At 39.9% G+C, this 13,233-nt stretch overlaps 1 protein-coding gene across 1 annotated transcript in view; it reads right to left on the bottom strand.

Annotated features, from left to right (window-relative positions):
- Positions 1 to 8,345: 8,345 nt before the first annotated feature.
- Acadl (acyl-CoA dehydrogenase long chain) overlaps positions 8,346 to 13,233 on the bottom strand; it is a 34,608-nt gene continuing 29,720 nt past the window's right edge. The window contains exon 11 of the mRNA XM_028870056.2: positions 8,346 to 9,018. Coding sequence (XP_028725889.1) covers positions 8,925 to 9,018 — 94 coding nt within the window. The 3' untranslated portion in view covers positions 8,346 to 8,924. The remainder of the gene's footprint in view (positions 9,019 to 13,233) is intronic.

The following is a 13,233-nucleotide window of genomic DNA, read 5'->3' as shown; positions in this document are numbered from 1 at the left end:
TCTTTCCATTCTGTTTTATTATTGTATTTTCTTTGAGATGGGCTCTAAGTTTCCCAGGATGGCCATGAACTTCCGTTGTCACCCAGGCAGACGGTGAACTTGCCATTCTCCTCTCTCAGCCTCCTGAGTGGCTGGAACCACAGGCCTCCGCTCTAGGCCTGTTTCCTTAATACATAAGCAAACGGTCCATTTTAAGAGCCAATGAAATGTACTAAGAGCTCCGGAGCTAAAATAATAGCACCACTGACCCATCATGAGTCCAGCTTCTGCTATCCTTATCTGTTCTCAAAGTGCTCATGGTTCCAGATGCCCACCAGTTTCCCATCATTACTGTTCATTTCCCAGGTACCTGAAAGAGCCTTCAACGTGTCTCTCCTTAAGTTCTAGCAAAACCTGTACACATTTATCATGTAACTATATATAGTAAGAAGGGAGCCTAGGAGTTGCAAGTACGGTAGTCCAAATACATTTTCTCCTCCAACAACATAGGCCTTGATTTTTAGGAGAAAATACTTTTTGGTTGGACAATGGTCTCCCAAGTGGTAAAAGTGGATTCTTGACTAAGTGAAGCTGTTCACACAGCGTTGAGCCTGCCCTCCCTCTGTCCAGTTTTGTGAGCCCATCCTTATTTAAGTGAAATTTGATTTGGGCTTTGTTTTTGGCAAGAGAAAATATTCTAAAATAATCCACTGTAAAATGGAACATAACTTACTTTGCAAGATGGTAAGGTAAATTCGTAATGGGTTTAGCTTAAAGGAAAATACTCCTGCAGGAGTATAGTTTTTGGTAATAAGACAATTTCCAGGGGCTTTCCTGAAATGGAAAAAAAAAAAAAAAAAAAAAAAAGTGAGCGGCTCGTAGGATCTTGAAGCTGGACTCCGGGACCGAGATGTGGCTCCAGTACGGGTACTGTGGGACAGTAGAGGGGCTGCTGTCATGCCAGATGGAAGGTACTTTCATAAATAATGAGTCATGACACTATTCCTCAGAATTACCTGACATCTGGTATCTATTTTTAAGTAATCTCTGAGAGTGGGGAATATAAAATCGGTCCAGCTGATAATTGGCAAAGATAGGTGACACACATGTCGTTTATTAAATGCTGCTCTGTACTTTTTAATGTGTCTGACATGTTCCATAATTAGAAAAGCAGGGGCAATGTTGTAAGGGGTTCCCCTCCCCCTTGGCTTTTAAAGGCTGGCCCTGGACACTCGATGTACCTCGGACTAGTCTTTAACTCTTTTCTTACTCCTTTTGTATTCATTAACTGCATTTTATAAGAATTTTCTAATGTTTGGTCTGTGTGTCCTTTGGGCCTCACAGAAGTCAGAAGCTGAGAAACCGACCTTTCAGAGATTTACTGAGAAGTAACTTGAGTGACACACAAAGGGGAAAGGAATTTGTACTGAGCAGGGTGAACACAGCCCTTAACCACGAAGTTTACTGGACAAATCTCGTCTAGTTTCCAAAGGGAAGCTATGGAGTTGACTGCCTACTAGAGTGTTCCAGGATTGGACAGAAATACCTCCTGGACAATATTTGATACTTGCTCCTATTGTATATAGTTTTGTATTTAGTTAGAACTTCCTTATTTAGACAAAAGGGGGGAGATGTAGTGGGTAGCTGCTCCAGCTTTGACCTTGAAATGCTGCCCCTAGTGTGACAGCTGCCACACCTGCCTATGACCTGCTTGCCCCAGCCAGCGGGGGTGGGGGGGGGGTGGGGGGTGTCAACAGGGGTGACCCACCTGAGGGAGAGAATGAAAGGGATGGGGGAGACACGATAAAAGGGACGGGGGAGACACGAGGGAAGACAGCAAGACAGGGTTCTGATCAAGCTGCAAATTTTATTTTCCTCAGCAAGGCTTATATAGCATGGGAGGGGGAGGGGGCAGGAAGGAGGGAAGGGGTGCAGGATGTGCAGGATGGGCAGGTGAGGGGGGACGTGCAGGTCGTGAGGCTGCAGGGTGTTGTGACAGGTGATAAGGTCACTGGTCAGGGCCCATAGGATACTCTATGCACATATCATATTAATCCTATCTGAATCCCCTGATCAACTTCAGGATCACTGCGACTGAGAAACGTCATGTGTGTCTGATGAGCTGATACGATACGAGTATCTACAGTGCAGCTTATTAAGTACCTGGGGAAAGAACTGAACCCAAACCGAACTAAGCCTCTCCATCTTTCGGTTTACAGGAACTAGAGAAGATGGAATAATAAACAGAAACCATCATGAAAAATCAATGAGGCAAATCAATAATGGTGGATAGTCTACAAAATATGAATTAATATTTTGGTTCCTAACAAATCAACTTTATGAAGAATTGGAGAAAATGAGACCTAACTCATTTTGGTAACAGTATTACCTTGATAAAAACCAAAAAAGGTAATATACATACAGGGGGGAGAAAAGGCACAATACAAAAAGAAAATTACAAACCAAAAAACCATACAACTCCCTCTCCCTTGTAAACCAGCACAATTCTCACGTTGTCAAAGAATATGTAAAAGGGATAAAACATAATAACCAAGCAGAGTCAAACTCATGGATATAAGGATGGTTAGCTATTCAGTGCATTCTAGAACTACAGTTTGAATGTGTTGTACCCCAAATCCATGCTGACATGTCATTGCCGAAACAACAACATGAAGAGACGAGGCCACTACAAAGTGATGAAGCCACAAGAGCTCTGCCCTCACGACGGGCTAGTGTTATTACAAAGGACTTGGGAGAACCAGCTGGTTATCCTTTGGCCTTCTGCCATGTAGGATGCAGTGTTAATCCCCACCCCAGGACACAGTGTTCAAGGTACCATTTTGAGAGCAAAGACCAGACACGGGTATCTTAATCTTGGACTTTCACAGCCAACTGGGACAAGGATGAAAAGTTAGTTGCTATTGACTCTTCACTTTATTCTTGCTCACTGTTGTAGGGAGAAGTTCTATCATTATTTAAATAAAAAAAAATGATGGGGGAATGAAGAAATGAAAGATAATACAAGTCAGGGAGAAAAAGAAAAGTAACTTCTGATTCCTGGATAACATTGTTTATATAGGAAATTCAAAGAAATCTACACAAAGTAACTCCTAGGATTAAGTTCAACAAGTCATAGGCCACAAGATAAATAATTATCTTGGTAATAAATACTTATAGACCAGAATTAAACAGCAATGCAATTTTCAGGTGCTCCAAAATGGGTGTTTGCATACTAGTATAACAAAGCATGTCCATGACACTTTAGTGATGAAATGTAAAGGCAGTGGAATAAATAAAGTCTGAGTGAACAGACCCCTTAGACATGCCCTGGAAGATCCCAGCAGATGACGCTTCTCTTTACACTGATCTGGAGATCTAAATCATCCCAAACAAAAGCTCCACAGGATTATTTTTATGGATATAGACAAATTCATTAAAAATACATATAGGGTTGAAAAAAAAGAGTAGCCAAGCCAATTTTGAAAAAGAACAAAGCTAGGGAAATTCCACCATCTACTTTTCAATCTTTCTAAAAGCTACGCAACTTGGGACAGCAGCAAAGGAATTATAGTCATAGATGACTGCCACAGGACAGGGCTCACAAATGGACCCAGATAACCACGGTCAGGTGGTTTCTAACCAGGGTGCAAAAGGCAGTTCAATCATTAAAGATACCCTTTCCACAGTTAACACTGGAACACTTAAACATAGGCTGAAAAAAAATGTTAAAAGAAAAAGCTCACAGCCTTATATACAATTATTGAATGAGTGTAGATCTAAATGAATAATACAAAAATAAAAAAATTCTAAGGAAAATATAGAAAAGTGGAATGGCCTAGGTTTTCAGTAAAGAGTTTCTAGACATGATAGCAAATATAGGATGCATGAAAGAAAAGAAATGATCAGAAAGCAAACATTAAGAACAGTTAGTGTGAAATAAATGGTGGAAAATGAAAAGACTACCTAGAAATCACACATCTGACAGGGGAATCATCTACAGGCAACAGCATGAGCCCAGGCTCAGAGACCTTGCATGTTTCCACACAAGCCACACAAGCCAGGCTTGAGCAGCACCTGGATCAGCAAAATGAACTGAGGGTCCCCTGGAACAAAACAAGGGAAGCTTGTGAGGTCCTGCTACCCGGCCAGTCCTCCAGGGCTTGCCTATGCATCAAGTAGACTACCCTGGGAATAGTTTCTCATTGTCTCACTAGAGCTTCTGAGGACATTTTGCCTCATCACCCTTAAGGCATACCTGGAAAGTGCTTAGCAGCATCAGGGAATGGGCTCTTTAGCAACAGGGTCATCTGTTTCACTTCACTCTGCATGAAGGACACTTGGAAGTGGCACTTTTAGCTACTCTACTTTCTATGCTAGCAACAATCTGAATCTAAAAACACCCACTACTAACACACACACACACACACACACACACACACACACACTGAGAAAGAGAGAGACAGAGAGAGACACAGAGAGAGAGCTCCTGGCTTTGCCCTGTGTTTCACAAAACCTAAAACAGAGAAACTCTCCAAGCTCAACATTAAGAAAACAACCTTCCCCACCAAAATGGGTAAAAGACTTGAGAGAACTCATCAAAGGAAACAGGTAGAAGATAAGCATAAGAAAAGCTTCCTAGCTGGGCAGCGGAGGCTCATGCCTTTAATCCCAGCACTCGGAGGCAGAGCCAGACTGATCTCTGTGAGTTTAAGGCCAGCCTGGTCAACAGAGCGAGAACCAGGAGAGATACCAAAACTACATGGAGAAACCCTGTCTCAGAAAAAAAAAAAAAAAAAAAACCAACAACAACAGCAACAAAATAAAACCATGAGACATCGAGGGGCTGAAGAGATGGTTCAGTGGTTAACAGCAGTTGTTGCTCTTTCAGAGAAACCAGGTTCGGTTCCCAGCACCCTCATGGCAGCTCACAACCATCTGTAACTCCAGTTCTAGGAAATCGAATGACCTCTTCAGGGCCCCATGCCCACCAGGCACACACATGGTACACAAATACACATGCAGACAAAACATTCATGTGCATAATATTAAAATTAATCAAAAAGTTTAATGAGACATCAGTAAATGCCTTTTATCATAGCTAATATAAAAAGGTGAATATTTAGAGCAATTGGAACTCTTAAGTGGATGGTTAGAAGGTAAATGGTACAGATCTCTGGAAAAAAGAGTTTGCAGTATTTTTATACATGCAATTCAACAGCTCCATCCTGGGAATTTAACCTTAACAAGAAGCTAGATTTAACTTTAACCTGGACCAAGCTCTCCTTGCAAAGGGGAATGAATAATAAATCAACTGTGGTATACCATACAGAGATACTGCTTAACACCAAAGAGGAGAAAGCTATTGATTCATGCAAAATGGATGAATCTTAAGTGCAGTTTTCTAAGACAGGGATGTTTTCAAAAGGTTATGTGCCGTATAGTTCCGTTTCTATCATTGTCTCAAAATGACAGAACCATGATGACAAAGATCAGATCAGGGGGTGCCAGGGGCTGAACGTATGGGAAGCTATGACCATAAAGAGGTCAAGGGACATTTTGGGGGGGTGCAAAACTGTTCTGTATCCTGGTTGTAGTTAGAGCTGCATTAATCTATGAGAACTGAAATAAATCTATATATGCTAAAATCCGGAGAGCTGCAAAAAGCAATTTTACAGTACATACAATCAAAGGAAAAAATATACATTATTTTAAAAGAGATAAGGAGAAAAAAAAAGATAGGGTAACTCCAATACAAGAAATTTAAGGGTTGATACAACCAAAGCTGTTTTTTTTTTTTGTCGGGGTGTGTGTGTGTGTGTGTGTGTGTGTGTGTGTGTGTGTGTGTGTGTGTTTTATATGCATGGCGTGCCAGTGTAGGCCAGATGGTGGTGTAGGATCCCCTGGAGTTACAGGCGGTTGTGAACCACCTGATTTGGATGCTGAGGATGTATGTAACTGGTCCTCTGGGAGACAATACCTGTTCTTAACCGCTTCAACTCTCAAAATAGAATTTGTAGGTCTTGCTTAGATCCCAATTTAAACAAACCAACAACAACAAAAAAGGCATTTTTTATATAATCAGGAGACATTTATAAATAATCCTAGAATTACACGCTAAATTGAAGTTTCTGCAGTATGAGAATAGCATTCTGGCTAGATGTAAAAAAACAAAGCAATTTCATCTGTTACATATGAATTCTGGAGTACATATGTGTATAAAATGACATTAAATCTGGGACTTGCCTCAAAAGACTCGAGGGGGAAAATGTCTATGATAACGACTGAAAATCTAAACTGGAGGTTAGTTATACTATGCTATTTTTAGTATATTTGTAGCTCTCCAGAAATCTTTCTGGAAAACAAACATTTGAAAGATAGTATTTTTTCAACATGTATTATAAAGCAAGAGACACAGACCTGCAGTTGATTTCAATCTCAATGTCAAATTTTTCCAATGACTCCAAATAAATAGATGCTGCATGTGCTAAAAATAATACTGACATGGAAAAAAAAATCTAGAAATCGTGTGCTTTCAGCAATAAACTACTGAGATTACTAGGTTAGTAAAGATTTGCAGTCAGATTTTAAAACAGCAACTCAAAGCAGTTTTCAATGACACCATCAGGAAGTAAAGGGAAAAGGGGAATTTTAAAGCAGTAATTTTTTGATCCTACAAATCGCAGCCTTCAAACAAAATTAACCAAGCCTTTAAATTCTCATTAATATTTACAAAGCAGTGCTTCCTTCTGCTTGCCCAGCTTGCTCTTTTGAGCGTTGTTATTATTTATTGTTTCTTGAACACTCAGCACTGCGTGGGATTTGGATGATAAATTTCCTCCCTAGGGGACACTACTCCCGAAGCCACACAAACAGAGCACAAAGAATAGCTATTTAAGACATGAACGCCAAATGCAAAACTGAAGAGCACATTCTGATTCTTTTAAAAATAAGGTTATAAATTCTAAGTTCTAAAGGAAGAATATGCATTCAAATCCAGGGCTGTCTTCCTCCGCATTGTAGACTTGAAGAAGCCAAAGGGGTAAGGGAGAGTCTAGCAACTCCTTTAAAGCTCCTCTTGCAGGAGGAAGGTCCAAGTTGCAAATGTAATAAGAATTTACTTTAGGGACTGGAAGGATGGCTCAGTGGTTGAGTGCTTGCTGTTTCTGCACAGGCCCAGAGTTCAATTCCCAGCACCCATCCTGGGCAGCTCACAACTGCCTATAACTTTAGTTCCAGAGGATCCAGTACCCTATTCTGGTCTCTGTGGGTACCTGCACTAGCATGCACATATTCACACACGCATAGCCATAATTAAAAACAAATTCTCATTTTTAAAAAAGAATTTGAGCCTGGGTTAGTGGCACATGCCTTTAATTCCTGCACTTGGAAGGAGAGGCAGGGCAAGCAGATCACCATGAGTTCCAGGCCAGCCTGGTCTATACAGCTTTTCCAGACCAGCCAAGACTACATAGTGAGTTTTCTCAAAAAATAAATAAAACAATTTGAACCCTTCTTATGTTAATAAGTGCATATAAAAAGGACCTAATCTGGCAACCATGCCAAGTTCTGTTCAAGAAACTAAAGCTGTGAATTATGAAGAAAGGAATATCAAAAGATCCCACCTCTCATCTGCTATACCCATTTGTGGGAATAAAGTAGTGTTTATGTTTCTGGAAGTCGAACAAGAATGTATTTTCATTTTAAATCTTTTCACTGTTATCACTATGTGCCAGAAGAATCAAACTACTAAAATGTCAGTTTATAAACTAATGACTTTATTTTTCATAATAATTATGTAAGTCTCAAATACGATTTTCCCACTTATATTTTTTTAAAATTTTATTTGTTTATATATTTTGTTAGGTATGAGTACACCATCTGCATGCATGCCAGAGAGAGCTTCAGATCCCATTATAGATGGTTGTGAGATACCATGTGGTTGCTGGGAATTGAACTTTAAGACCTTTGGAAGAACAGCCAGTGCTCTTAACCACTGAATTTTCTCTCCAGCCCTACACTCATGTTTTAAAGGCTTACTTCTATTATACTTAGCTTGGCTGAAATATTTAAATTCTATTACGGCTAGTTCATAGGAGGATTACTGCATGCTTGCTTTCCAACATTTTTAACAGCCTAGTTTATAGAAGATACACAATATTTAGTAAATATAAATAAATCACACTGTTGAAAATAAAAGGCTTTGCTTTGGTACCTACCAAACATTTTTAATTTAAGGATGTTGAGTTAATATTTAAATTAAACTGAATGGGATCTGTTGAAAGCTCACATATCTCACCTAAGAAACTATGCAATCACATCAGAACACATTCTCATTTTTCAGTGCCTCATACACATTCAACACATGATTTGTTTTAAAGTTTTACTTTATTTTTAATGGATACATAATTGCCTCTAAGTGTACAGTCCACAGTTCGTTCTTTTCTGAAGAAAGGGTTCCATTCATTACGTAAAAAGCACAGGGTTGGTGGTAAGATGGTAGAAACCAATGTTCTAGGGAATTTGGAACAAAAAGTAGCTGAAATGACTCTCTAGAGTTACAATTATCTTGCCCTTTCAAAGTCTGTAAGTATTATTAATGTTACAAGAATATAAAATTATTTCTGCCTCAACTTTAAGGATCAAAGCAATTTATACTCTTCAGAATTTGAAAGACAAGTAAGACATTAAGGCTCTCAAGTTAGAAAATCTTCAATATTCACTGTATAAAAAAAAGGTTAAACCTTTTACAGCATAACTTTAGACTCTTTGGGTTCAAATTTTTTTCTTTTTCCTGTGTTACTCTTTGTGTTTTATTTCTTCCTCTGTAACAATCATACATAAAAACAGCTTGACTCTTTCCCCCCTTTCCAGGTTACATTTTATCTCAAGTAGATTTGAATCCAGATTAGCTGTATATAATAGGATTCCAGGGTGCAGACAGATGTCTAGCTGTCACTGACGATCTGTCTTGCGATCAGCTCTCTCATTATTTCGTTGGTACCACCGTAGATTGGCTGAACCCGAGCATCCACATAAGCCCTAGATAAATTAGAAGAGAGTTGAATTCATATAAACATGGTAAAATTTTCAAATTCCATCTTTCCAGATAATTACTAATTGTTTAGTTAAGGAACTCTAAGCAGTAAGAGCTCCTTACAAATAACTGGTTTTTCCAGTACTGCATTCACACTAGGTTGGTATCCGAAAAGCCATTAAGATAAGATATTACAACTCAAAACAACCCAGGAACAATAACTTAATTTTATAAAACTGAGCATATATAACAACTTGAAAAGTCTATGTTTAGAAGTACACGGAGCATCTTAGTTTCTTATCTTTTAGTCTCCCCAGAAAGTTGAAATCCCCTGACCTTAAGGGGAAAAAAAATTACTCATTTCCAGACATTTCTTTTAATGTCATCACTACAAGCACCCAGCCTTAGGACTCCCTTTAGACAGCTACGGTAGCAGCCATCTATCTGTTCTCACCCTTTCCCCTTCCCCTTCAGCCCTCTGGAGCCCAGGGGGACAGATATTACTGCTTTGCAGACTTAAACAAAAAAAAAAAAAAAAAAAGGAGATTTAGAGAGGCTGATGCATTTGCTAATTAATGATTACCATTTACTGGTGGCATAACAGATAATTGTCCGACTGGAACAAGAATGTAGGTGTCTCGCCTCTTTGGCAAGCGAACTTTTATTAGGTCACAATACTTTCATTGTCCCAGTCCTGTAGAGCTAGTGATTGAAGCCCCAGACTTTTCATGGCAGGAAAATTTAAGACCTATAAAATTGGGGCTTCAATTATTTAATTTCTAAGACAAAATGTGCTAATTTCTCGACATATGACCAACTTTGAATTTACACTTTTCCCCATTTCCCAGGGTACCTTGCAGATAAGTAGGCCCTCATTTAATATTTACCTACGGGATGAACCACATTAGAAAGGGAATTAGGGCTCCCGGTTCTTTCTGAGATATATAAAGCCCACCCCCAACCCCGGGAAGATTTTGTTGTCCTCTACAAAACCAAGCACTCGCATCCTCTGAAGACTTTCCTAGCATTCCAGCCTACCCAGGCAATCCCAACGCTTCAGACATTTTTGAGCTGGGTTGGGTATTTATTTTCACATTAAAGGAGTTCTACCAGGATATGTAATGACAGACCAGCAGACCTTTCATAAGTTACTAATTAAATTGACTCTACTAAGATTAACAGAGAAAGGCAGTAGAGAAATGTTTAACTGCACTGAAGTTTTCTGTCTCACCTCCTCCATCCAGAATGGCTAAAGATATCTTCAAGTGTCTAAAGCGAAACTTAATAAAACTAAAACCAACTCACATGCCAAGAATTAGCTATCTACAAATTGTAAAAAGGGAACAAAACACCCCCTTTACCTATAAAGCCAAGACTCAATAACTTATCTATCACTTTCTCCACCTCCCCCACCCCCACACTAAATGGAGCTTAATCTGGGGCAGTTATAAGAATCACAAGTTGGATGATTAATTCTTAAATCAAAGTCTGTATATACTATAGCCATATACTGTCTAAGGTGTGATTGGCTTTTGTGCAATCAGGATTTCCCACATCTTTGGGGGAAAGAAAGCTTTCTAGGTAAAAGATTCGCATACTTTTTGAACTGGAAAGTCAGGCAAGGATGGTGATTAGTATTTCTTAAAGGAGTTCAAGTCTCCCGAGCTGAAAGTAGAAACTGTAAGTCATCGGTTCCCAGGTTTTTCTTGCTACTGACTTAAAGCAATGGACTCCAAGACAGCAGACACCCCAGCTTATGGCACCCTAAGACCTTGACTTCTCTTCTCTTGGCATGCCTTTCTTAGAACATAAACTGAGCCACACAGACACTGAACCGAGGCATGCCTAGAATCCCAGCAGCCGCTACAAGCGCTTAAGCACACAGCTATAAACATCCATTATCATTTCGCCCACAAAGCCCTCTTATAAATAGGATGGATGACCGCTGCCAAATCAAAAATGCACAGGACAAACCCCACGGATGATAACCTCTGGGCGAGCAGAATGCAAAGCCTCGCTTCTATTTCATGACGACACAGGATCTACAAAGGGAGCTCTACTGTGCCCAAGGCCCACCTGAAGGAGTTCTGAAAGGACACACCGAAGTCTAAGTCAAAGGATTTATTTGGAAAAAACAAAAAAAACAAAAACAAGTCCATGTTTAGGTTCTCTCTCAGAGAGAAAAACCCTTGATTGATTGTGAGTTTATCATAAAGTTATAAATTACAGCAAGTAAAGCTTCTAAGCTGGGTGATAACTCTAGAATTAGCAAGTTATACCTACGTAGGAACCTCTGTTCTTAGTGAAACGGCAAGAAAACGTTCATGTTCCTCAATAAGGATTAGAAACCCATGGGATACCGCCACTTAGGCGTGTTAGAGTGGGACATTCAAATGTATCCAGCTAACAGTGTGAGTAGGCATTTGTTTGATACTTTCTCTAACTATACAAAGATATGCAGGTAAAAAATTAGGAAAACTTTTTAGAAGCCTATAACATTCCTACTCTCATACTCAGAACTAAAGCCAGTGTTTATGTGTATTTATCAAAAACTTCCTTGGGCAATTTCTATAAACTGAATATACTGTTTTTTTTTTTAAGATTTATTTATTTATTATGTATACAATGTTCTGGCATGTGTGCCTATATGCCAGGAGAAGGCACCAAATCTCATAGATGGTTGTGAGCCATCATATGGTTGCTGGGAATTGAACTCGGGACCTCTGGAAAAGCAGCCAGTGCTCTCAACCTCTGAGCCGTCTCTCCAGCCCCCTGAATATACCATTAAGAGGAAAAATATTTTCTAAGATGATAAGGAAGAGTGAAGGAGAGGCAAGAGGTGATGAGAAGGAGATGAGAACAGTGAAGGGAGACATATGGAGGAAGACATTGTTTAAATTGTAACTGCTACTGTGTCTATCTGAGGAAATTCATATATAACCCACTAAAAAGAAGCATCTCTATTTTTATTTTTCTTTCTTTCTTTTTCTTTTTTTGTTTGTTTGTTTGTTTAGTTTTTGGTTTTTTGAGACAGGGTTTCTCTGTGTAGCTTTGGAGCCTGTCCTGGAACTCTCTTTGTAGACCAGGCTGGCCTCAAACTCACAGAGATCCACCTGCCTCTGCCTCCCGAGTGCTGGGATTAAAGGTGTGTGTCATCACCGCCTGGCTTATTTTTTCTTAAAGATAGAATTCCATTCAGAAAAACACTTTTATTTCACAAGCAAGATTCTTAAGGCATGATATGTTAATTCTTCTTCTATGCAAGTGAATCATTCTGCATTGCTACTTTGTTGGTGTCGTTGTTTAAAAAGTAGCTAGGGATGGTGGTCAGTGGCAAATTGCTTGTCCAACATGTATACAGCCCTCAGTTCAATTTCTATGATGGCCAATTCTGATTATCAACTTGACAAAATCTGGGAAGACACAAGCTTCCTGGTGTAACTGTGAGGCGTTATTTGTATTACGTCAGCCTTGGGGCATGCCTGTGAGAGACTGTCTCAACTGGGTAAACTGAGGTGGAAGACTCCCTCCAAAGGAAGGTGGTATCATTCCCCCGGGCTTGGGTCCTGGACTGCCCACAGAGGAGGCCATCATCTGAGCAGCAGGATCCTTCATGCCACGGTTTCTAACCTCAGGTCCAACCTGACCCCTGACCGCCCACTCAGGCTCCTGCAGCCAGGACAGCCCCACTCCGACGGGTGATATCCTCAAGCTGTGAGCCAAACTCAACCCCTCTCTCCCCTCAGGGGGTTTTGTGAGGGTATTTTATCACACCAATAAAAAGAGTTAGTAATACAGACAGAGAGAGAGACAGACAGACAGACAGGCAGGCAGGCAGATAGATAGAAGGGGGGAATACGAATAAATTAAGGAATGATATTTTTAAGTGGCATATCTTTTAAAGCCATGCATCGTATTTAAAAGTACGCTAGAGTCTTCATTTCCTTTAAAAATAAAATCCTAACGAGAAGCTAATAAAATAAGGCCACTTCTATTTCCATAAATATATTCACAGAAAATACAGACTTTAGATAGACTTTCCCTGTATAGTTGCCATTTAAGGCAGAGTAAGGAAAATTTCCTTTCTCCATATCCTGAAAAAAGCATCAGCCAGGTGGTGGCGGCGCACGCCTTTAATACCAGTACTCCAGAGGCAGAGGCAGGAAGATCTCTGTGAGTTCAAGTCCAGCCTGGTCTACAGAGCGAGATCCAGGACAGGC

The sequence above is a fragment of the Peromyscus leucopus genome, chromosome 13, assembly GCF_004664715.2.
Source record: "Peromyscus leucopus breed LL Stock chromosome 13, UCI_PerLeu_2.1, whole genome shotgun sequence".
Classification (NCBI taxonomy): domain Eukaryota; kingdom Metazoa; phylum Chordata; class Mammalia; order Rodentia; family Cricetidae; genus Peromyscus; species Peromyscus leucopus.
The sequence above is the reverse complement of the archived record's forward strand: the minus strand, read 5'-3'. Positions and strand labels throughout refer to the sequence as shown.